At 38.1% G+C, this 27,161-nt stretch overlaps 1 protein-coding gene across 1 annotated transcript in view; it reads right to left on the reverse strand.

The window, feature by feature from the left end:
• Positions 1-27,161, reverse strand: part of JAZF1 (JAZF zinc finger 1) — a 619,397-nt gene that overhangs the window by 51,214 nt on the left and 541,022 nt on the right. The window contains exon 4 of the mRNA XM_053714185.1: positions 19,782-19,951. Within this exon, the coding sequence (XP_053570160.1) occupies positions 19,782-19,951 (170 nt within the window). The remainder of the gene's footprint in view (positions 1-19,781; positions 19,952-27,161) is intronic.

The following is a 27,161-nucleotide window of genomic DNA, read 5'->3' on the forward strand; positions in this document are numbered from 1 at the left end:
ATTATAAATAGTTTAATTACATTTAGTAAAACAACTTTGCAATGCACTTTCATTATTTATTTTGTTCTCCTTTCTTGTAATTTAATTTTGAATATTGTGGGCTTTACAAATCATCTTAAACATGGAAGTGCAGACACAGCTATATTCCACACAGTGATTGGTTGCACACTCAAGTAAGCCATTTATAACCATTCCTAATTGGCCTCAGCAGAAAAGGTTACAATATAAGTTACAATATGGTGGTGCCCTCTGCTTTATGGACATTATATTTCCTTTTTTTTTTTTTCTTCAATATTTAAAGGGGCAGTGTACACCAATATCCATATAACTGCATGTAATGAACACTAATAAAAAGAAGAATATGCACAGATACTGATCTAACAATTCAGTATAAAACCTTTTAAAAACTTATGAGATGAGGAAAGAAAAAGGCTGGGTCTCTTGGTGTATCCACTGGTTTATTGGGATACAGGCTTCAATGCACACAAGGTAAGCTCCTATCTGATGCGTTTCGCGCATGCATACATGCGATCATCAGAGATCATTTTAAAAACTTAGGCCTAGATTTGGAGTTTGGCGGTTGCCGTGAAAACTAGCGTTAGAGGCTCCTAACGCTGGTTTTAGGCTACCTCCGGTATTTGGAGTCATTAAAAAAGGGTCTAACGCTCACTTTTCAGCCGCAACTTTTCCATACCGCAGATCCCCTTACGTCAATTGCGTATCCTATCTTTTCAATGGGATTTTTCTAACTCCGGTATTGAGAGTCGTGTCTGAAGTGAGCGTTAGAAATCTAACAACAAAACTCCAGCCGCAGAAAAAAGTCAGTAGTTAAGAGCTTTCTGGGCTAACGCCGGTTCATAAAGCTCTTAACTACTGTACTCTAAAGTACACTAACACCCATAAACTACCTATGTACCCCTAAACCGAGGTCCCCCCACATCGCCGCCACTCGATTAAATATTTTTAACCCCTAATCTGCCGACCGCCACCTACGTTATACTTATGTACCCCTAATCTGCTGCCCCTAACACCGCCGACCCCTATATTTATTAACCCCTAATCTGCCCCCCTCAACGTCGCCTCCACCTGCCTACACTTATTAACCCCTAATCTGCCGAGCAGACCGCACCGCTACTATAATAAAGTTATTAACCCCTAATCCGCCTCACTAACCCTATAATAAATAGTATTAACCCCTAATCTGCCCTCCCTAACATCGCCGACACCTAACTTCAATTATTAACCCCTAATCTGCCGACTGGAGCTCACCGCTATTCTAATAAATGTATTAACCCCTAAAGCTAAGTCTAACCCTAACACTAACACCCCCCTAAGTTAAATATAATTTTAATCTAACGAAATTAATTAACTCTTATTAAATAAATTATTCCTATTTAAAGCTAAATACTTACCTGTAAAATAAATCCTAATATAGCTACAATATAAATTATAATTATATTATAGCTATTTTAGGATTAATATTTATTTTACAGGTAACTTTGTATTTATTTTAACCAGGTACAATAGCTATTAAATAGTTAAGAACTATTTAATAGCTAAAATAGTTAAAATAATTACAAATTTACCTGTAAAATAAATCCTAACCTAAGTTACAATTAAACCTAACACTACACTATCAATAAATTAATTAAATAAAATATCTACAATTACCTACAATTAAACCTAACACTACACTATCAATAAATTAATTAAATACAATACCTACAAATAACTACAATGAAATAAACTAACTAAAGTACAAAAAATAAAAAAGAACTAAGTTACAAAAAATAAAAAAATATTTACAAACATAAGAAAAATATTACAACAATTTTAAACTAATTACACCTACTCTAAGCCCCCTAATAAAATAACAAAGCCCCCCAAAATAAAAAAATGCCCTACCCTATTCTAGATTACTAAAGTTCAAAGCTCTGAACAGGGCCCTTTGCGGGGCATGCCCCAAGAAGTTCAGCTCTTTTGCCTGTAAAAAAAAACATAAAATACCCCCCCCCCCAACATTACAACCCACCACCCACATACCCCTAATCTAACCCAAACCCCCCTTAAATAAACCTAACACTAAGCCCCTGAAGATCTCCCTACCTTGAGTCGTCTTCACCCAGCCGAGCCAAATTCTTCATCCAAGCGGAGCAAGAAGAGGTCCTCCATCCGGTAGAAGTCTTCATCCAAGCGGGGCAGAAGAGGTCTTCCATCCGATTGAAGTCTTCATCCAAGCGGGGCATAAGAGGTCTTCCATCCGATTGAAGTCTTCATCCAAGCGGGATCTTCTATCGTCATCCATCCGGAGCGGAGCGGCAGGATCCTGAAGACCTCCGACGCGGAACATCCATCCTGGCCGACGACTGAACGACGAATGACGGTTCCTTGGATCAGCCAATCGGATTGAACTTGATTCTGATTGGCTGATTCCATCAGCCAATCAGAATATTCCTACTTTAATTCCGATTGGCTGATAGAATCCTATCAGCCAATCGGAATTCGAGGGACGCCATCTTGGATGACGTCATTTAAAGGAACCGTCATTCGGCTAGTAGGCGTCGGGAGAAGAGGATGTTCCGCGTCGGATGGAAGATGATGGCTCCCGAAGAAAGAAGATTGAAGACTTCATCCGGATCATGGACCTCTTCAGCTCCCGCTTGGATGATGACTTCAGCTGGATCATGGACCTCTTCAGCCCCCCGCTTGGGCTTGGATCAGGACATCGGAGGAGCTCTTCTGGATCGATCGGTGAACCTGGTATGGTGAAGATAAGGTAGGAAGATCTTCAGGGGCTTAGTGTTAGGTTTATTTAAGGGGGGTTTGGGTTAGATTAGGGGTATGTGGGTGGTGGGTTGTAATGTTGGGGGGGGGGTATTGTATGTTTTTTTTTACAGGCAAAAGAGCTGAACTTCTTGGGGCATGCCCCGCAAAGGGCCCTGTTCAGGGCTGGTAAGGTAAAAGAGCTTTGAACTTTAGTAATCTAGAATAGGGTAGGGCATTTTTTTATTTTGGGGGGCTTTGTTATTTTATTAGGGGGCTTAGAGTAGGTGTAATTAGTTTAAAATTGTTGTAATATTTTTCTTATGTTTGTAAATATTTTTTTATTTTTTGTAACTTAGTTCTTTTTTATTTTTTGTACTTTAGCTAGTTTATTTAATTGTAGTTATTTGTAGGTATTGTATTTAATTTATTTATTGATAGTGTAGTGTTAGGTTTAATTGTAGATAATTATAGGTATTTTATTTAATTAATTTATTGATAGTGTAGTGTTAGGTTTAATTGTAACTTAGGTTAGGATTTATTTTACAGGTAATTTTGTAATTATTTTAACTATTTTAGCTATTAAATAGTTCTTAACTATTTAATAGCTATTGTACCTGGTTAAAATAAATACAAAGTTACCTGTAAAATAAATATTAATCCTAAAATAGCTATAATATAATTATAATTTATATTGTAGCTATATTAGGATTTATTTTACAGGTAAGTATTTATCTTTAAATAGGAATAATTTATTTAATAAGAGTTAATTAATTTCGTTAGATTAAAATTATATTTAACTTAGGGGGGTGTTAGTGTTAGGGTTAGACTTAGCTTTAGGGGTTAATACATTTATTAGAATAGCGGTGAGCTCCAGTCGGCAGATTAGGGGTTAATAATTGAAGTTAGGTGTCGGCGATGTTAGGGAGGGCAGATTAGGGGTTAATACTATTTATTATAGGGTTAGTGAGGCAGATTAGGGGTTAATAACTTTATAATAATAGCGGTGCGGTCGGCAGATTAGGGGTTAATAAGTGTAGGCAGGTGGAGGCGACATTGTGGGGGGCAGATTAGGGGTTAATAAATATAATATAGGGGTCGGCGATGTTAGGGCAGCAGATTAGGGGTACATAGGGATAATGTAAGTAGCGGCGGTTTACGGAGCGGCAGATTAGGGGTTAATAATAATATGCAGGGGTCAGCGATAGCGGGGGCGGCAGATTAGGGGTTAATAAGTTTAAGGTTAGGGGTGTTTAGACTCGGGGTACATGTTAAAGTGTTAGGTGCAGACGTAGGAAGTTTTCCCCCATAGCAAACAATGGGGCTGCGTTAGGAGCTGAACGCGGCTTTTCTGCAGGTGTTTTTTTTTTCAGCTCAAACAGCCCCATTATTTCCTATGGGGGAATCGTGCACGAGCACGTTTTTGAGGCTGGCCGCGTCCGTAAGCAACTCTGGTATCGAGAGTTGCAGTTGCGTTAAATATGTTCTACGCTCATTCTGTGGACTCTCAATACCAGAGTTATTTTTATGGTACAGCCAGAAAAAAGCCAGCGTTAGCTACGCGGGTCCTTACCGACAAAACTCTAAATCTAGCCGTTAGTTAGAAGTTCCTAGTTTAGCACTGTTGATGAGGTAAGGCGAGGACACCCAAGGGGCTGGGAAACAGAAAGAGCAGACAGTCCGCCCCTTGCATATGAAAAGACAGTTTTCACAAACAATAGCAGCAAAAATCTGTAGACCTGGGTCTACATCTGATACTTTGGGGCTTGGGAGTCTGAAAATCAGCACAATGTTATAAAAAAAAAACAGGCAAAACTATCATAGTTACAAAAACACTCCCAGATGGGCTATATAAATGGATCATCTACAAAACATGTATGTCCCTTTAATAAACTAATATAATTTTTAAAAATGCATGTACAAATTATTCTCAGGTTAATCTTTGCTCTGAATACATCATTCAAGCAATGATATATTTAGGGCCAGGTTACGAGTGCAATGCTATATTTTGTGTGCAAATGATATCAGGTTTTTGTGTTCGTTTATGCGCAAGTTAAATTGTGATCGTATTACAAGTTGAAAGTAAACGCAACTGAAGTTAACACTCGTCGGGTTAGCCCATCCTCAGAGATCTAGTTAACTGTTTCTCAAAACAAAAAAGTGTGACAAAACACAAATACATTACACAGTACATAGCAAGAGAAAAGTATCAGAAAATGAAGCTATTGCTTCACTGCAAAATAATGACTCTATTGTCATACAACAATCTGATAAGGTAGGAAGTGTCTTTGTAATGAACCGTATTGATTATGTGGATGAGGCCTTGCGCCAATTAAATGATCGGAACACTTATTCCACCCTTAATGGGAATCCTACCTCTAGATTTCAACATGAATTTGAGCAGATTTTGGATGATGGGGTTTGAATGGACATTTTGGACCAGCAGACTGTGACCACCCTTTATGTCGACCACCCTATCATCCCCATCTTTCACCATTTGCCCAAAGTATATAAAAGCCTTACTAACATAAAGGGTCGTCCTATCGTGTCGGGGATAGGTTCTTTATTAGAACCTCTATATGACTGGTTGGACAGGATACTCCATCCCTTTGTTCTTTTTTTACCTAGTTATATTAGGGACACCCCACATGTGTTGGGTATGCTGGATGTTATAGTATGGCTGGAAGAGTACAGTTGGCTTACCATCAATGTGTTTTTTTTGTACTCCAGCATACCACACGATATGGGGTTTGAAGCCATCAAATATTTTCTCACCATGAGTTCAGAAATGACCACTGAGACTATACTTTATCTTCTGCGCATCACCCTGTTTTACTAGAACATAACTACTTCTGCTTTAAAGGGGTGTTCTACTTACAGTGACAAGGTACAGCTATCTGGCGAAATTTGCCCCATCTTATGCAAACTTGTTCATGGGCTGGCTAGAACGAACCTTTGTTTATAGTGTGGATAGCCCTTTCAGATCATAGGTAGTGTTCTATCGTCGATTTATAGACCTTATTTTTATTTAGTCATCTACAGAGACACAAGCCGTTCAATTTGTTGCATATTTGAACAATTGTCGCAATGGATTAAATTTCACACATGAATAGCACAAAGATTGTGTTAACTTTCTGGATATCACCCTGACTGGTGATATCATAGAACATAAAATCCACTCGAAATTGTACAGAAAACCCATCTCAGGGAATACTATCTTACCCAATAAAAGTGCACATCCCTCTCATGTTTTTAAGGTAATAGCTAAGAGCCAATTCCTGAGGGTGAGGAGAATATGCAGCCCCAGAGACAGATCTTTTCTTCACTTTCTGTGATGAGATTTTTTCTTGTGAGAAAATTTTCTGCAGGTCATTTTGAAAAAAAAAATGTTTTTAAATTAGACAGTTACACCAGCCCAATTGCAATCTGTTGATTAACTGGAGAGTAAATCAATATTTAAAAATGTTTATAATAAAGTACAGCAGTGCATTGCAAATTAGCTGCAGACAAAAAAAAAAAAAAAAAAACGTCTCAAATTTGTTTCCATTTCTCTTAGCCTAACATCACAAGGTAGAAAAGTACTAATAAAAAAGGTGCATTGCTCACAAGAACATCTTACATTCAGAAGTCACAGCTTTGCAAACTGGGAAAGGCTAGGGGGCGGGTTAAAAAAAATCTCTAAGAGACAATCACTGCTGCTTCATATTTGACTGTTCTCTTCAAACAGAACACAGGAAAACTTACACAGTGCAGCCAGAGCACAGCTCTATTTGAAGAGAGCACTCTAATGTGGAGTAGTGCTGCAAAGTGAAAGTGCTAACAGGTCCTGCATGTGTCCTGTTCTTTCTGCAGACATGCTGCATTTTCTGCGATGACATCTCAGATCACAGTATGTTCTGCCTTGGGGTATGCAGCCAAGACTTTATTGAGGAAAGTAACAATATTAAGCAGAGACTCAAAAAGAGAGGTTACTCCCTTAGAATGCTTGACCATCTAGCTAGAAAGACACTTGCAGATAGTAGACAGCCGCTACAGACAAAAGTTAAACGAAAAGAAAATGCTGACGACAGGTCTTTGACCTTTATAACACAATACTCATCTGATTTCTCAACAGTCTGTGACATTGTCAGAAAGTATTTCCCCATTCTTCTTGGAGACACTCATCTGAAATCAACAGTAGAGAAGGGCTTCAAATGTGTCTATTCAAAAAATCTCACACTGGGCAATATCCTTGCCTCCAGTCAATTACCACAAAAGAAACATGCCAGATCATGGTTACATGTTAATGGCACCTACAAATGTGGGAGCCGTAGGTGCAAGGCATGTGATTACATTACTGAGGGCAAGGCATTTTACTCATGTGACACTTCACAAAATTTTCAATCTAAGGGGTGCATAAACTGCTCTACCACTTACGTTGGGTACCTCATAGAATGAGTCAAATATCTAAAACAGTATGTGGGCATGACAAGTAGAGATGTCAGGACTCGCATACGTGAGCATCTCGGCTATATAAATAATGAAAAACCATGCTCAGCTTTGTCGAGACACTTTCCGGAGGTGCACAACAAGGACACAAGGTCCTTTAAGTGGAGGGCGATAGAGACTGTAAGATTACCCCCTAGGGGAGGTAATAGAGATCAATTGTTGGCAAGGCAGGAACTTTACTGGATTATGAAATAGCATACTCAAATTCCCTATGGTTTTAATTCGGAAATTCAACATTATTAACCACTGGAAATGATTAACTATTTTATAATGTTTATTAGTCTATTGCTCTTTCAAATAATCTTCAGTGACTTCCTTGCCTTGCCACAACTTTACACCATCATGTATTCATCTTCCTCTGCATCCCGATCTAATAAAGTGATTTTTCCCACATTGGTCTAGTAAATTTACATTGGTTAACAGATTTGTTATTTCAGGCATAAACCTAAGTTTCCTACTTTATAATAAGTTTGAGGATAGGATTCCTATGTGGGTATTTAAAATACTGAGCATCATTGGCTCATGATGGCCTATTTAAGCACATATATACACCTGTATCCCTTTTTCTTTTCAATTTTATGAATATGTGGCTCTCATAAATCATGCCACATATAGGGGACTGTGAGTGTACTTTGTGCTTGAAATCCTCTTTATTTCGTCATTCTTTGAATTTATTATGGATTTATGGGTAACCAATATATTGAGCATGCTTTATGATGTATTCTAATTTGTACAATATGTATTTTATCCTGCAATTTGATCAGGTTTATAATTATTTTTATTATTATTTTTATACATATTGTTTTTATATATTTAGTTTATTTACCTGCATTACATCCGGAAACCGGTTTTCCTATAATTGAACTAACTCATGTATTGTTCATTGAGACCATATCTCCCATATGTATTATTTCTATAATGTTTATGCATTAACTGTCTAATCTCTCATTGCCTTATTGCTTTAATGATTTCCTTCACTCCATGTAATATAATATGTTGTACTATATATTGTACTGTATATTTTATTCTTGTGATTTCCTATTAACTTCATTTCACTACAATTTACTTCCATCAATGTGTATCAAATATGTATTAATTTGATTGTCCATACCCTCTTAGTTAAAGCTGTGTTGATCTGGTCAGTAACAGGTCAATAGGGGTGTGGTTTTACACCAACAAATGACCTGCTTAGCAATGGCTTTTTAAATGGCACTCACCGGTGCCTTTCTTAGGGTTATTAATACAGCTAACGTCGAAACGCATAAAACCCCTTTCTTACTTTGTATGCATCATGTCTAATGGATAAATAAAGCTGATTTTTTATATTTTTGGATTTGTGGGATTGAACTCTCTTTTTTTTTCTATTACACCGTACAGTTACACTCATAATATAATATATATAATACTATATAATATCTAATAAAAATTATTAAAAAAAAAAACGATTGCACAAAAAAGTTATAAGGGCTCAAAGATATAAGATCTCGGATGTTAGGAAAACAAAAAGGCAGGCAAATGGCTTTAACATAGATTTACATGCATATACATGTCAAAATACATATATGTGTATATGTATGTATATATATATATATATATATATATATATATATATATATATATGTGTGTGTGTTTATACATATGTATTTATATGTGTATATATGTATTTAAAGCAACCAAAGCCACATAAGTGCCACACAGCAGAACATTTAGCTTTGTAAATCACAAATTTAGCATATTGGGGGAAGATATATGATTGAACTACTCAACACAAGCACTCTGGGGCAGTCTGTGATTCTAAATAAGGTGTCAGGATATGTGAAGCTCATAGTTTTCTGGTAAAAATGCTAAAAAAAGAATTAGGCTTAAGCAAAAGTATAAAGTGGATGATAACAGTATAACCTATAAATGGAATTTGAATTTATCATTGCACATAGACATCTCATAGCTATGTTTAATACTGATATACTGGTGCAGTCCTGTTGTGTCGTGCATTTAAACATCAAGAGCGTCATGTCAATTTCAGAACCTGCTTATATGGCAAACAAGAGTCCGGCCTTGTAATATGAGTTTGTGAATAAACTATACACCACCACTGGGAAACAGGTTGGGCTTTAGAAATAAAGAGGGATATTTGTACAACGTTAAACACAACCAAGTTAATTATGTATGTGATTACTCCTGTTTGTATAGTTTTATATATAGAGTTTTTCATTTATATAATGAGACTCTAAACTATGTCCCATAAAAGCTTCAGTGCCAGTAGTCAGTACTCCCTACAATTATTTCAGCAGCAACAATATCTCATTGGAAAGACTTGAGCTGTGTATATTATAAAAAGGGTGATAATATATTCTATGTTGTCAGGTAAAGCTGGAATATTTTATCTTGGAGAGATATTTCATGCAAAAACCTTGGGGAAGCTGGAGGGAGAAAAAAAACCTCCCTTGGCTTAACCCCTTGGTTGGCAAATAAGAGCTGCAACACATGGTAATGTTCTGTGTTGCAGTCCTCTTGGGAAGCTAAGTGGTTAATTAGTGTCTGTATCATTACTTTTTATTTGCAGCTTGCTCTATGTTTGTCAGCTTTCCCATGGACCATTAATTTCATCTCCTTCTAACTTAATGGTGTGCAAGATATCCTTGAGACAGTCCTTGTTCACTTGAGATGAAGGTGGTGTGATAGGAAAAGCAGGCAGATCAGTGTGCTTATTTGTGCAATAAAAGGAGCGCTGGCAGTCACACACAGACAGACAGGATGTAGCACATTACAGCCGTCTAATTCTAGCCTTTCTCTTCTAAAGAAACTCTCTCTGTGGTGCAGAGATGCCCTCTGGGGATATCGACCCTTCTTACAATCACAACGGCTTCTTTGCTTCCTGAGTTCAGACATTGCACTTTTTACAATACACCCTCCCACTGACAACACTTTACCCATAAACAAACTGTATTCATCTTATGAAGGAAATGCGCTCAGTGCACTTCAAACCTTTTTCTCCTTGAGATTTTATGCTACAAGCCCTCCATACCCTCCATGCGCTCCTCCCCCTCCCATGCAAACCCCCCTTTGCCTCCCCCAGAACAGGTTCCTTTAGCTTGGAGCAGAGAGCGCACTAATTGTTCCGTAATTAAGAACAAGAGCTGCATACAGTACAGTACCTGGGTGTGCCATTCTGTACCAGGCTAACACTCATTTATTGTATCTGGCAGTGCCATAAATATGCTCACACTATAAGAGGTTTAAACGGGCAGGAATAAACATCAAGTGTTACTGAGAGAGTCAAGGGGCCAAAGAAGAAAGCATTTCATACACCCAGAGACAGCAGTGCCAGCCCCAGGCGCACCTGTGCATTTATACAGTTTAATGACACCTCTAATGTCCTTGTTACTGTTTCAAAGCCCCACTTTCCTCTACTGGATATTAAACATGCAATTACTTTTACCAAAGCTTATCCTTAGGACCTTCTAAGGTCTGGTCCCTTTGTCATATCCACAAACAAGAGAGTCTCTGAATTTTCTAAATGAAATACAGCGAAGGAAAGAAGCCTCACAGCTAAACTTGTGAAATCTAGCACAGAAAAGAACACTAGGGGATAAGCTGGAGTTAGAATGTATACGGTGTGACACAGCTCAGAACTTACAGTATAATATACGTCAGGGAGCTAGTATGCAAACAATAGATCTACTGTCTGACACGGGCATTCTAACTAAACCCTGAAGCTAAAAAAACATACGTACCATGCCCTGGTGTCCCTAAGACAGGATGTAACGGGCCAAAGCTATGCAAACACCTAAATACCGATCACTTAGATTGTAAGCTCTGTAGGGAGCAGGGCCCTATAATCCTTCTGCCTCAGTATTGCCTTCCCAGTCTTTATTTATTATATGTCCTGTGTACAGTCTGTTGCTGTCTTACAAATAAATATATTTATAATAATATTTACAGCTCTAGTACAAATAAAGTTAATTACAAATAAAGATTGTTACATATAAAGATCTTTACCAATAAAGATAATTATAATATTTACAGTTCTATTTGTACAGCAGGGATTCATGTTATACTCTTCTTATAGTTTATACGGAGAGTGTGTGACGCCAGATAACAACCACATACGTTTCAGTACAAAGTGCCTTCATCAGGGAGTGTGCACCATTTATTTATTTTTGAGCAGGTCTGTTTGCCAGCAGTATTCTCAGTTTCACCCTCCTGCTTAAATAGTCAGTAAACACTTTTTTGTTATAAAATGTAGACAAACAACTTTGCAATATACTTGTGTTGTTTTTTTTTAACCCCTTTTACTATAGCTTAAGTCTAAGAGCTCTCCAATTCTGACAACTGTGATGGCACAAGCCTAACACTGCCACATATGTGTCCCTGATTGTGTTTAGCAGAGATTATTAAATAAGAAACTGCAGAACAATTAATATTTTGCTAACAAAATGACTGTGACTAGCCTTGTCTACTCCTAATTAGCTTCTCCAAATAACTAGTGGGTGGTGTTTGGCTATTGAATATCAACTGCTGCATACATGATGTTAAAGGGACAGTCTAGTCCAAAATAAACTTTCATGATTCAGATAGAGAATATAATTTTAAACAATTTTCCAATTTACTTTTATCACCAATTTTGCTTTGTTCTCTTGGTATTCTTAGTTGAAAGCTAAACCTATGAGGTTCATATGCTAATGTCTAAGCCCTTGAAGGCCGCCTCTTCTCTCAGGGCATTTTGACAGTTTTTTACCACTAGAGGGTGTTAGTTCATGTGTGTCATATAGATAACACTGTGCTCACGCAAGTGGAGTTCCAGTGAGCCAGCTCTGATTGGCTAAAATGAATGTCTGTCAAAAGAACTGAAATAATGGGGCAGTTTGCAGAGGCTGAGATACAAGATAATCACAGAGGTAAAAAATGTATTTATATAACTGTGTTGGTTATGCAAAACTAGAGAATGGGTAATAAAGGGATTATCTATCTTTTTAAACAATACAAATTCTGGTGTAGACTGTCCCTTTAATGCATTTAAACCATTTCAAACTCACACACTATGTAAATATATGGCAAGAATACAGAAACTTGAAGCAATGTGCTTACAGTTCTTTTAAGTAAAATACATACTACCGACTGCTATGTGGGTAGATTTACACCTTAGCAATGTATTGCAGATTGCAGCTAAGCGAGTATTCAGCATTATACTCAGGAAGTGAATGTGAGACATTCTCTGAGTGCCACATGGCTAAAGAGACGATTCTAAAAAATGTGCTGGTCTAGACAAGGTTTTCCACGCTGACACTTGAAGACGCTGACACTTGAAGGAGCTGCCCTCATGGAATTCTATAAAATGATGTCCCTGTTAGTGAATGCGATGTCCCCCATAGAGCTCTCTGCTATGTAAAAGTTTGCAATGGATGTTGAAGTACACAGGGAGAACCTGGTGTATGTTTAAACTTGAATACTACGCCTAATACAAATCAAATTACGCTTCTTTCAGTGCACTGTACCTTAAACCACTTATTTTCGTATGCTTAGGTTTTCCTTTCATAGTAGTTAGTGTTTTAAATATTTTGATAAAAGCGCGCCATCTTTTAACTTGGGAGAAAAAACAGTGAGATCTGTAGGGCGAAAATGTTTAGAAAACTAAGCTTGGATTTAAGAGACAATTTCAAATGCGCACATGTAACGTCCATGCTCAGCCCATTACGAATTTCTATGTGTTTTCTGCACATAAGGCGTACTTAAATTACGATTAATGCAGTGCATATGTAATACGATTTATTCCTGTGTAAATGACATACAAATTTTATGTTTTTGATAAAAAAAAACATTTTTGGTGAGCGATATTGTTACGATTTTTGATGCACCTTAATAATACAATTTTTTCCTGAGTATTTTTGTGTGAATGGTTCAATTATTTGTTCTGTATTATTTTAAAAATTATGATTTTCATTGCGCACTTTTGTAATGTATCCTTCCCATACGAAAATGCCTTAGTAAGACGCCCTCTTTTCAGGGTAAAAAATGGCTTTATAGAATTCCACCAGGGAAATAGAAGAACTGGCGAGCGTTCTTATAGAATCTCACCAGCCCAGAGAGCTTTATAAAATCGGGCCCTAAGTGAGCTATTCTTGTCATAAACCCCTGGATAAATGATTTTTGTGAAGAGGAATCAATTTAATCTACATACACATAAGATCATTGATGGACAGAATCCAAAAAATACAGTTAGCAATGGAAAGATGTATTTGTAAATCCTGGTCTGAATAGGTTTATGAGGTTTATTGCAGTGTAAGCATTTCTGCTCTCCTATGCACCAAGTTTGGAAAAAGCTTGTTGCTGACAAACCTCAAGCATTTCCAGGAGCCAGTTTAAGGATAGACAAACTACACTACTGCCTGTGTATACCAGGCTCTGTTTGGGATTACATTATACATGCTATACATATTCTATCAAGCATTCTGTTTAAAACAAAAGTGAAAAGTGGTTTTAGAGTGAGCTTGTTCTCCCCAGGAACTATTTAATGGGCACACCACCTGGCTGATTTTTCTGACCACCCTGCTAAAATTGAAGCCAATGTTAATATAAAATTAGCTAATACTAAATTGTTTTCAATGTTTGTTGCACAAAGTATCATTACATCCATTTTTTTGTTACAATATGCAATTAGTTTATTCTTTGGATACCTTAAGTAATATTTATAACTAACAGATAGAGTTGTAATATTGCAAAGTATTACACTGTCGCTACCCAGCTACTTCAGTGCCACAAAGCTGGAAAAGCTTTCTGTGGAGAACACTGTTTAGTGTCATATTTAAACAATCCATATTGTATCCTTCCCCCAGCTAAAGTAATACTTTTTTTTTAATTAATGTGAGTGGCCTCTACTGCATATCTGACATATTAAAATCATGTCTGAGATTAAAAAATGAGAACAAAAATAATGTTTCAATACAGAAGTGAGAAAATAGCACTAAAGTTTACTAGTCGGGACAGAAAAGTTACTAGTGTATATATATATATTCTTCCTCATTTTGTATATATATATATATATATGTGTGTGTGTGTGTGTGTGTGTGTGTGTGTGTTAAAGGAATATTAAAATATAAAAAAACTTAAATTATGCTTACCAGATAATTTCCTTTCCTTCTGTAAAGGGAGAGTCCACAGCTGCATTCATTACTTGTGGGAAATACTGAACCTGGCCACCAGGAGGAGGCAAAAACACCCCAGCCAAAGGTTTAAATACCTCCCCCACTTTCCTCATACCCCAGTCATTCTGCCGAGCGAACAAGGAACAGTAGGAGAAATATCAGGGTGAAAAAGGTGCCAGAAGAACAAGATAAAATTTAGGGCCGTCGATCGGAGAAAACGGGCGAGAGCTGTGTACTCTCCCTGTACAGAAAGAAAGGAAATTATCTGGTAAGCATAATTTAAGTTTTCCTTCTTAATACAGGGAGAGTTCACAGCTGCATTCATTACTTGTGGGAAATTATACCCAAGCTAGAGAGGACACTGAATGCTAACGGGAGGGCAAAAAGCAGGGGGCGGACCCCATCTGAAGGCACCACAGCCTGAAAAACCCTATCTCCCGAAGGCTGCTTCAACAGAAGCAAAGTAAAAACTCAATAACATTTTGGAAACAAGAAGTAAGGAGGACCAAGTAGTCCACCCAACAAAAACGTATCCATAGAGGCCTCATTTTAAAGGCCCAAAAGGACGTCACTGCTCGAAAAACTAAGCCGAAAAACTCTGAGGAAGCTTGCGTCTCGCCGACTCATTTTACAAGCGGACGATACCCCTCAATTATAAAATACAAGGAAGGTGAAGATGCCTTCTGACCCCTATGCTTTCCAGACATAAACAAACAGAAGAACTGTCTATTCCTATATAGGCTAAATAGAGAACTGAAAGGTATGGTTCTATTATAGGAATGAAAAAAACCTTCCTTTGTGAAGAAGGAATAGGATATAAAAAATAGACTACAAATTCTCCACTGAAAAGTGCGATTAACACCACCTGGAAGAAATCCTAACTAGTTTCATAGGATAGCCTTACTATTATGCAACACCCGAAAAGGAGGGTCGCATCATAGGTAAACTCAGAGACTTCTACACTCAGAAGTAATATTGAGATGTAAGGACCTCTAAAAGAACAACTTAAAGACAACCTCACACATGGGAACAAAGGTATTCCGATGCCAAGACCAGCAGGGCATGATCCAAAAACCCCTGGAAAGCGCATCAGAACCATACACCGGCCTGAATGCATTCAGAGCCATAACAAAAACTGTACATCCAGAAGCTTTACAAGCCTTTGGTGCCAAAAAGAAAAACAGACAGACAGGGCCAAAACTGATCCAACAGGGAATCAACTAAGAGGCTCTTCTTCAGAACCTCCTGGAGGAAGGAAGGAACCCTGGCAGGCTGATTAGTGTGCCAGGACGGACCCTGCCCCATCACAGTCGAGGGGTCCTCCACACCTACCATAGATGAAAAGGGACCAGTTTACGTACCCTACGGAGCGGACCATAACCACTCAGAAAAATCGTCTCTGCGGCTAAGAACTAATCGACCTCTCGCAGTCCGCCTCAGCGAAAAGGAATTGAGGAAGCAAAGAGACCCTGTTACAGCAGATCCCTGCCACAAAGAACCTTCCTTGAGGAGAAACCCTAGATCGGGAACAATAATCCAAGCGGACCCACGACATATAAAGGGTAAACTGGAATAGAGACGGAACGTCTAGAGATTCTCATTCGGCGTCCCCCACCAGATATAATTCAGATAAACCGATAACATCTGATACGGATGATCACCCTGAAAAGAAGGTCGCTGACAGCGAACAGCAGTGGGCCTCTGCCCATAACCCAACCGATATACAATTCTGAGAGTAAGGGAGACACAAACTCAAAAGGAGATTCAAGCCAGCAAAATAAGACCGGCTAGAATCCTTACAATGGAACGCACCAGTCGCTAAACTGTCAGAGCAGAAAGACTGCCTGGAGATCCAAAGGAAAAAGAAGAATGGGAGGGAAAGACCTCCTGATCTTCTAAGCCCACCGTAGGTATGCCCTCACCAGCCTGACAGACATGTGACTGAAGTCAAAAACTGCCCCAGATGAAAAAAGGAAGATGTCCCACAGAAAAACAGGGAGATCCTGACAAGTACACTGAAGAGCTATTGACTCCACCTGTAGTCCAGGTAAATATGCTAAGACATATTTAAATAGTGCCACTCCATTGCCTCCGCCCACACTGAGCCTCATCAGAGATGAGTCCTTGCATAAGGAATAAAGTCCATCTGGATCCCATGACAATGATCACTTAACACAGAGCTAGCGACTGCCAAGACAAGGGGGAGCTACCGTTAGATCTGTGTTCTGGTCACTGCCAAAGAAAACCCCAGAACCTAATAAATTTTAGAATCAGTAGCGAGACTGAACAAACCAAAGTACTGAAAGGACCGGTCCAGAGGAACCGGAACCCAAGGAGGAATGAAAGGGTATGATATCCATCCTCGACAGTGATCTACACTGTTTCTCCCATACAAAAAGGTAGAGGGTACTCTATAGTCTCCCTCTGGAACGAGGAGACATAAAGAGCTGACTATAAGAACCATAGGTCCCAAATAAGATGGGCTTTCACTCCCTCTATGGGGCCACAAAAATTGTATTAGCGTTTTAATTTAACCAAATACTAAGCCAATATAATAATGTCTGTTACTAGAAGTGGATCAATTGAATCTATACATAGTGTTGAAATATGTTCCCCAAAATCGCCTGTTAGTCAGGCAGAAACGCTTAAAACAGAAGCCATTACTCACCTTAAAAATAGATTAAGTATTAAGGGAGAATTAGGCGCTTACATTAAGATGCTGAAGACTAAGGCCAAAAATATTGCAAATAATATATGGTGTGGAGAAAGCAAAATATTTCAAGGGCTGTTAAAATTGGGCCAACCTCAAAAGCAGAGGAAACGCGATGAAATAATAACTTCCCACTGCGATAGGTACTCTCCCTGTCAGAAAGACAGAATCAAGATCATGAAAATTGCCCTGGATAGAAGTCTCTAGGACCCATGGATCCTATATGATCCTGAATTAAACGCCTGAAAAAGCGATAGGCAGTCTCCAACGAGATCCAAAATAGGACCTGAAACAGGTCCCTCCATCTAGATTAGGAAGGCCTGTACAGTTTGGACATATGTCTGAACTGAGTCGGCTCCAAAAACCATCTGATTAACTAAGGCTCAGTGGACATCCTGACGCTGGGTCTAGACCACACTAAAGGAACAAGAGAAAAAGGTGTTTTCTCTCAGAATCGCTCTCCTCTCTAATAGAGAGAAAGATAAGCACATAGAAGTCATATCTGACAAAGTGATCAACAGCTTGCCGGCTGTGGACTCAAGGGATAGAAATTTGGGAAAAAATTCCATCTAAGGAAATATAAGCTCCAATGGCTTAAATTGTTCTCGGGAATATCGAGTGAACCTTCACCTCGAATCGAGACAGAGATGCTCCAACCGGAAGCCTCCGTAAAATGAGACAACCTAGGTCGTTCGTACATAAATATCCCTTATGACGAAAACATCTTCCTAAAAAGAGTTTCCTCAACAACCAAAGGCTCTAAGAATAAAACTATTCTTAAATTGGCAAGAACACAAAAAGTGATAGCCAATTAGGAATGTGTAACAACACAACCCCCTCTAGAGCTGGAACAGGGAAAATTAAAAAAAAAAAAATAGAATAGACGAAAAGGAATAGGATCTCCATCCTTCCCCGTCTTAATCAAGTTCGCTATCTGATATAGAGTTCTGCGATTCGACTGGCAGATTAGTACTAGGAACCTCTAATATCGCAAAAAAACTCTCTTAGAAGCAAGTGCAGGCGAGCCACTCTAAATATAAAAGCATAATCCTCCTCTACTGGAGGAATAGAAGTATCAGGGTCCGACCCAGAAGGTTCGTACTCTAAAGCCTCAGAGAGGACCGCATCCCCAGATGACTGATCTGATACAACCGTCACTTTACATGATGCTCCCTGGGCAGGAGTGTAAGGATTAACCCTCCGCTTGCGCGAAAACAGTACTAGGCAAGACAGCTAAGACCGCAGACATGGCCATACGGAACTGCGCAGTAATGACTGGAGGAAAAAAGTCCCCCCCCAGGTGGAGGATTAGAGGTGTAAGGGGAAGCTGCATGAGTAGGATCAGATGACTGTAGGGGAAACGCCTCACAGGACATTGATTCCTCAGAGACAGCTCAGTGGCATCTAACATCTCAACATTGTTTGATGAAAACACCATAATGCGGCATACGGAACATAATTGAGAGGGCTGGACTACCCAGGCCTCCTCGCAATATACACGGGTATCAAATTCTGTCGTAGAGGGATCACCCTCTAAAATATCAGAATCCTCCATAACTAGGGTAACCCTATTCAAATCAGAGAAAAAACAGCACATTAAACCCCAATGGCTGGGGCACTCACCACCTCCTATGACCCAGACAGAATAGAGAAAGCTCGCTCCTCTCCGTAGTCACTCAGTAAGGAATAGGAAATGGAAAACGTGACCACACCCGGTCACACTGTGTGCCATGCAGGACTGCCGCTGCTAAAGGAAAAGCGCGCCAAGCTAAATAAAAATGTGCAGCTCTCAAGTAAATAACCTATATGTTCCTTATAAGCCTATGAGCCAAAAAAAAAACATTCCGCACACAGAAAGCAGCTAAAATCACATAAATCAATATGATTAAACCCCACTGTTCAACAATCCCCCTCAGGAGATATTAACCCTTGATTCCATAAAGATAAAAGTAGTCCCACTGAGACCCTGTCTTCTAGCGTTAACATGTGTGTAAAAAAATGAAACGATCTTACCGGAATCTGTGCCGTGGAACAGAAACACGGTCCTTCAAGTGTGACAGATTATAGCATCGCTTCTGACATGGACTTGAGTGATGAAAAAGCAGGCAGCGAAACTCGTCAACGTTGATTGCTTAGGAGCTGTTAACATGAGTCTGGATAGGTTCGCAGAAAGACTCTCCCTGCATCTCCAGACTCTAACTTTCATCAATGCTCTCACTGAGAGGCTGACAAGACTACTTAAAACTCCAGTCCCATATCGAAGGGTAGATACCCTTCCTGAGGAACTACTCCGAAATCTTCTGACACTTCTCTGCCAACCTCCTGTGACAAAAGGCAAAGAATGACTGGGGGATGAGGGAAGTGGGGGAGGTATTTAAGCCTTTGGCTGGGGTGTCTTTGCCTCCTCCTGGTGGCCAGGTTCAGTATTTTCCACAAGTGGACTCTGTGGACTCTCCCTGTATTAAGAAGGAAACACACTTTTTTATATTTGAATATCCCTTTACCAAACAAATTAATCAATCGACTTCTTTAAGATGATTCCTTAATTAGTGAAAAGTGCCCTTCAAAAAATCATGACAATGAAAAATAAAACTAATTATTTGGTATATTTGTTTATACAATTCCATGTGGTTCCTTAGGATGTAGTGTGAACAAAATAATGTGTGTATTATTTGTACCTTATATCTCTTTTTACATCCAGGAACTGGGCAGGCAAATGGCTTCTCATCCCCTCCATTCATGCACATAGAGCTCAGAATGGCTTCAGAGCTGATGGCACTCTCAGTAGTCCAAGACTCATCACTGTCTGACTCTTCATAATCTACCTCTTCTTCATCATATTCACTTCCTGTGCAACAGAAGAACACATTCATTAGGGGAAAGTATATAGTCTCACAAAATACTATGTCTTAACATCTACCTCTTCTTCATCATATTCACTTCCTGTGCAACAAAAGAACACATTCATTAGGGGAGAGTATATAGTCTCACAAAATACTTATGTTTTAACATCTCTTGAGAAAATTACCATTTTTTTTCTTGGTACTCTTTGTTGAAAAGTGTATCTAGGTAGGTTCAAGATCAAGAATGCACTACGGAGCGCTAGCAGGTGATTGGTTGCTACAATGTTTATTGTCATTGGCTCACCAGATGTTCAACTATCTCCCAGTAATGTATTGCTACTCTGATGCTAACTTTAACTATGTGTTTAACTCATTTGAATGATGTTAAAGTTAGTTATATGAAAGAAATGGTGCAAAAATAAAATGATCTAATATACTAGAGCATTTTCTTTTACCACTTTTACGTTCCTTTAACTAAATTTGCAGGGTTTTGTAAATAATGGGGTATATCTGAATATGTCTAAACGGTATTCTTTGCTTTGCCCAATCACAGATACAATGTAATTATGCTCCTGGACAGATCTAACTAATCACAGTGTAGCTTAGAGCTGTTTCAGTCACACTCCAGCATATTCCGCACTATATGTGAGATTGTAACTATTTATTTGGCCTTTTTCTCCAGTATTATAATTTTTATATGGTTAAAGGGATATTCCAATGTAAAATTTGTCATTGCTATTTAGCCACAGAATAATTTGCAATTAACTTCATGTTATAAAAAGTGTCCCATTAAGTTTTGTTTTTAAACTCCAGAAGTGAGCAACAGGTACCATTTCATTGGTTCCACCGAGTAGATTTTGCTAGAATGTGCCTTTAATTAGCTGTTAGTTTACCTTTACACATGCAACAGAATCAAAAGATAACGTATAATAATGGGTGTTTGAAGTAGTTTTGCAGTTTACTTCCATTAGCAAAAATAGTTCTAATAAAAGTTATTACTGTTTTTCAGCTGCATATGCACATTTTTGCTAAAGGAAGTAAATTGCATAAATGCTTCAATTTAAAGGGACAGTCAAGTCCAAAATAAACTTTCATGATTAAAATAGAGCATGTAATTTTAAACAACTTTCCAATTTACTTTTATCACTAATTTGCTTTATTCTCTTGGTATTCTTAGTTGAAAGCTAAACCTAGGAGGTTCATATGCTAATTTCTTAGACCTTGAAGGCCGCCTCTAATCTGAATGCATTTTGACAGTTTTTCACCACTAGAGGGCGTTACGCACGTGAAGTTACCCTGGAGTGAGCAATGATTGGCTAAAATGCAAGTCTGTCAAAAGAACTGAAATAAGCAGTTTGCAGAGGCTTAGATACAAGGTAATTACAGAGGTAAAATGTGTATTAATATAACTGTGTTGGTTATACAAAGCTGGGGAATGGGTAATAAAAGGATTATCTATCTTCTTGAACAACAAAAATTCTGGTGTTGACTGTCCCTTTAAAATTGAAATGCACCCATGTACATTTCAAATTTGACTTTTCTATCCCTTTAAATAAATACAAAAACATCAAACTACTGATTATGCCTACATCTTTCTTTATGGGTTTTCTCTTTTCCAATAAAAAGGTGACATAAAAGTGCAAAAAGAAAATGCTCTGCTATATTATATCATTTTAATATTGAACTATTGCTTGCATATAGCCATGTTACAAGCATGTTAAACACATAGGGCCAGATTACGAGTGGAGCACTATTTTGCACTTTCACTAGAGTGCTAAAAGTAAGCTTTTTGTGTGTTTCAGTTTGCGCTGGTATTACGAGTTGAAAGTAAAAAGTTATCGCTCTGGCGCTAACCCGACATGCTCAAAAAGCTGAACTTACATATATATATATATATATATATATACACAGATATATATATGAATATCTATTTACCAATACTTAGAACATATTCTGCTATGTGCAGAACATTGGAATGTTATATGTACAGTAAATACACATTATTATTTTTTTCATCTACTTAATAGCAAAGATCTCCAATGCACTTATATGTGTGTCTATATATCTGTACATATGTATTTATGTGTTTATATGTATATATACATCTATATATACATATATACACATATAAATACATATATACACATATAAATACATATGTACACATATAAATACATATGTACACATATAAATACATATGTACACATATAAATACATATGTACACATATAAATACATATGTACACATATAAATACATATGTACACATATAAATACATATGTACACATATAAATACATATGTACACATATATAAACATTTATATTTACATACATATACATCTATAGACATGTACTGTATATGTATGTATGTATCTCAATGTTAAAGCCCTTTGGCTGCTTTTTTTCTCTCTAACACCTAAGACCTCATATCTTTGAGCCCTTATAACTTTTTAATGCAATATTTTTTATGTCAGCTCCAGAGCAGCAATGCACTACTGGGAGCTAGCTGAAGACAACTGGTGAACCAATAACAAGAGGCATATATGTGTAGCCACCAATCACCAGCGAGCTCCTTTTAGGAGTATTGCAGCTCCGAAGCCTACCTAAATATCCTTTTCAATAAAGGATACTAAAAGAATGATGTAAATTTGACAAAGAAAGTATCTCTTGAAATTGCATGCGTTAGCTGAACTATTAAAGTTTAATTTTGACTTTCATGGCCCATTAAGATCAAACATTAAAAAGACATTAGACACTAAACACAACTGATGCACCTCCCTCTTATTATGTGTGTTTTTGCCATTTTGGAACCTAGGTTTGACTGCAGACATCTAAAGGAGATTTACTACACCATGTGCAAACACCTTGGCACTGGAATACACTGTTCCAATATTTAAAGCATTTATGTAGGCAAAGTTGTAGACCAGATATGAACACTGGAAGGCTATATTGTATCTTCTCAAGCTATGCACTGTACAACGCTGGTTTCAATCCTTCACCAATTTGTGAGACAATACTCATTTGGGAACTGATTCCTGAGTTGCCTCCTATTTATACTTATATACCTCTTTCTCTAAAGAAAACAGGGAATTCTTATAACCACTCCAGACCACAAGGGGGGGGGGGCAGGCCAGGCTCCATTAACTAAACCTGGTTGTGTCTTCTACTTCAGAACATGGCTGTAGGTAGTTTAACATAAAATAAGGTTACAGTGTATTGTATCAATATTTGTGAAACTAACTAAATAAATATGAGAGTACTTGGTTAACATAGGGAGTTTTAACAATACAAAACTGTAGTTCAGATTAAATTGGCTTTTCTTGAGATTATCACCTATTTATCAAGGTTTTAAGGGCAAAGAAGCTGGTGAAACATTATTTAAAACATCTACCCCAGAATGATGTTTCATGAATAGGCATTTGAGTAGCTTAAGACCAGAATAAGCAGCACTTCCTTATTAAAATAATATAACTCAGCAACAAAACTGAGCTTTATTCTGAGGCATATAAGAAGTTATGGACCCTATCGGCCAGATTACGAGTTTTGCGTTAGGAGCTATGCGGTGCTAACAAGCATTTTTTCTCACCGTTCACTTACCTGCAGTGCTGGTATTACAGGTTTTTCCAATCAGCCAATAGAATGCAAGCTCAATCCTATTGGCTGATTTGATCAGCCAATAGGATTGAACTTCAATAATATTGGCTGATTGCATCAGCCAATAGGATTTTTTCTACCTTAATTCCGATTGGCTGATAGAATTCTATCAGCCAATCGGAATCTAAGGGACGCCATCTTGGATGACGTCACATAAAGGTACCTTCATTCAGTAAGAAGACTCCGGATGAAGAGGATGCTCCGTGTCGGATGTCTTGAAGATGGACCCGCTCTGCGTCGGATGGATGAAGATAGAAGATGCCGTCTGGATGAAGACTTCTGCCCGTTTGGAGGACCACTTCGCCCGGCTTGATTGAAGACTTCTCCCGGCTTCGTTGAGGACTTCGGCCCGGTTGGATGAAGACTTCTGCCGCTTCCTTGAGGATGGATGTCCGGTCTTCAGAACAGTAAGTCGATCTTCAGGGGGTTAGTGTTAGGATTTTTTAAGGGTGTATTGGGTGGGTTTTATTTTTAGGTTAGGGTTTGGGCCTGCAATAGAGCTTAGGTTTTTTTAGTTAGTATTTTATTTGGGGGGTTGGTTATGTGGGTGGTGGGTTTTACTGTTAGGGGGGTTGTTGTTGTTTTTTTTTTTTACAGGTAAAAGAGCTGATTTTTTATTTGGGGGGGTTGGTTGTGTGGGTGGTGGGTTTTACTGTTGGGGGGGTTGTTTTTTGTTGTTTTTTTACAGGTAAAAGGGCTGATTGATAGTTTAGTTTAGGCTAGGGTTTTTTTATTTGGGGGGGCTTTTTTAATTTTGATAGGGCTATTAGATTAGGTGTAATTATTTTAAAGATCTGTAATTTGTTTTTTATTTTCTGTAATTTAGTGTTTTTTGTGATTTAGCTAATTTAATTAATTTAATTGTTTTTAATTTATTTAATTTATTTAATTGTAGTGTAGTGTTAGGTGTTAGTGTAACTTAGGTTGTGTTTTATTTTACAGGTCAATTTGTATTTATTTTAGCTAGGTAGTTATTAAATAGTTAATAACTATTTAATAACTATTGTACCTAGTTAAAATAAATACAAACTTGCCTGTAAAATAAAAATAAACCCTAAGCTAGCTACAATGTAACTATTAGTTATATTGTAGCTAGCTTAGGGTTTATTTTATAGGTAAGTATTTAGTTTTAAATAGAAATAATTTAGTTAATTATAGTAATTTTCTTTAGATTTATTTAAATTATATTTAAGTTAGGGGGTGTTAGGGGTTAATACATTTAATATAGTGGCGGTGACGTTGGGGACGGCAGATTAGGGGTTAATAAATGTAGGTAGGTAGGTGGCGACGATGTTAGAGGCGGCAGATTAGGGTTAATATTATTTAACTAGTATTTGCGAGGCGGGAGTGCGGCAGTTTAGGGGTTAATATGTTTATTATAGTGGCGGCGATGTCTGGAGCGGCAGATTAGGGGTTAAAATGTTATTTTAGTATTTGCGATGTGGGAGGGCCTCGGTTTAGGGGTTAATAGGTAGTTTATGGGTGTTAGTGTACTTTTTAGCACTTTAGTTATGAGTTGTACCATAAAACTCTTAACTACTGACTTTAGAATGCGTTGGGGATCTTGGAGGTAGAGGGTGTAGCGCTCACTTTTTGGCCTCCCAGGACAAGCTTGTAATACTGGCGCTATGGAAGTCCCATAGAAAAAAGACTTTACGAAGTTTATGTAAGTAGTTTTGCGGTAAGGCCAAAGAAGTGTGTGGTGCCCCTAAACCTGCACGACTCTTAATAGCAGCGGGTGTAAAAAAGCAGCGTTAGGACCTGATAACGCTGCTTTTTTACCTTAACGTACAACTCGTAATCTAGCCGTATGTGTTTTAATGGAAGGTACAAAGATGAAGCTAAGAATCAAAGACTGAAGCAGATAACACACCACAATCAACAAAAGACAACAATCAAAGCCAAGAACAAGAAGTAGTTAGCATGGAAACATCAGGCACCAGGGCACACAGTTGTATGACAACCACAAACAAACATAACCACCAAGAAAAGACATGACGAATATGTCAGGAAGCCAGCATTCCTAAACTAACTATGTGGAACCGTCATGAGTGTTCCAAGCCACAAGCAGTCAAACAACAATGACTTTGGTATTTCAGGTCATTAAAGGCACAGTAAAGTCAAAATTTAATTTAAAATTAAACTTTCTAATCTAAATAGAGCATACAATTTTAAACACAGCATTATGGAACATACGGAGCATTATGTAAACTTAGCTTTATGTAGTACTCCTGCATTTACTGAGTTGTAACTTATATTACAACTCACTTATCATCATATACACATCATAATTATACTTAAGATCCTATGCTTGTATGCTTATTATATACAGGGAGTGCAGAATTATTAGGCAAGTTGTATTTTTGAGGATTAATTTTATTATTGAACAACAACCATGTTCTCAATGAACCCAAAAAACTCATTAATATCAAAGCTGAATAGTTTTGGAAGTAGTTTTTAGTTTGTTTTTAGTTATAGCTATTTTAGGGGGATATCTGTGTGTGCAGGTGACTATTACTGTGCATAATTATTAGGCAACTTAACAAAAAACAAATATATACCCATTTCAATTATTTATTTTTACCAGTGAAACCAATATAACATCTCAACATTCACAAATATACATTTCTGACATTCAAAAACAAAACAAAAACAAATCAGTGACCAATATAGCCACCTTTCTTTGCAAGGACACTCAAAAGCCTGCCATCCATGGATTCTGTCAGTGTTTTGATCTGTTCACCATCAACATTGCGTGCAGCAGCAACCACAGCCTCCCAGACACTGTTCAGAGAGGTGTACTGTTTTCCCTCCTTGTAAATCTCACATTTGATGATGGACCACAGGTTCTCAATGGGGTTCAGATCAAGTGAACAAGGAAGCCATGTCATTAGATTTTCTTCTTTTATACCCTTTCTTGCCAGCCACGCTGTGGAGTACTTGGACGCGTGTGATGGAGCATTGTCCTGCATGAAAATCATGTTTTTCTTGAAAGATGCAGACTTCTTCCTGTACCACTGCTTGAAGAAGGCGTCTTCCAGAAACTGGCAGTAGGACTGGGAGTTGAGCTTGACTCCATCCTCAACCCGAAAAGGCCCCACAAGCTCATCTTTGATGATACCAGCCCAAACCAGTACTCCACCTCCACCTTGCTGGCGTCTGAGTCGGACTGGAGCTCTCTGCCCTTTACCAATCCAGCCACGGGCCCATCCATCTGGCCCATCAAGACTCACTCTCATTTCATCAGTCCATAAAACCTTAGAAAAATCAGTCTTGAGATATTACTTGGCCCAGTCTTGACGTTTCAGCTTGTGTGTCTTGTTCAGTGGTGGTCGTCTTTCAGCCTTTCTTACCTTGGCCATGTCTCTGAGTATTGCACACCTTGTGCTTTTGGGCACTCCAGTGATGTTGCAGCTCTGAAATATGGCCAAACTGGTGGCAAGTGGCATCTTGGCAGCTGCACGCTTGACTTTTCTCAGTTCATGGGCAGTTATTTTGCGCCTTGGTTTTTCCACACGCTTCTTGCGACCCTGTTGACTATTTTGAATGAAACGCTTGATTG

The sequence above is a fragment of the Bombina bombina genome, chromosome 5, assembly GCF_027579735.1.
Source record: "Bombina bombina isolate aBomBom1 chromosome 5, aBomBom1.pri, whole genome shotgun sequence".
In the NCBI taxonomy this organism is placed as follows: Eukaryota; Metazoa; Chordata; class Amphibia; order Anura; family Bombinatoridae; genus Bombina; species Bombina bombina.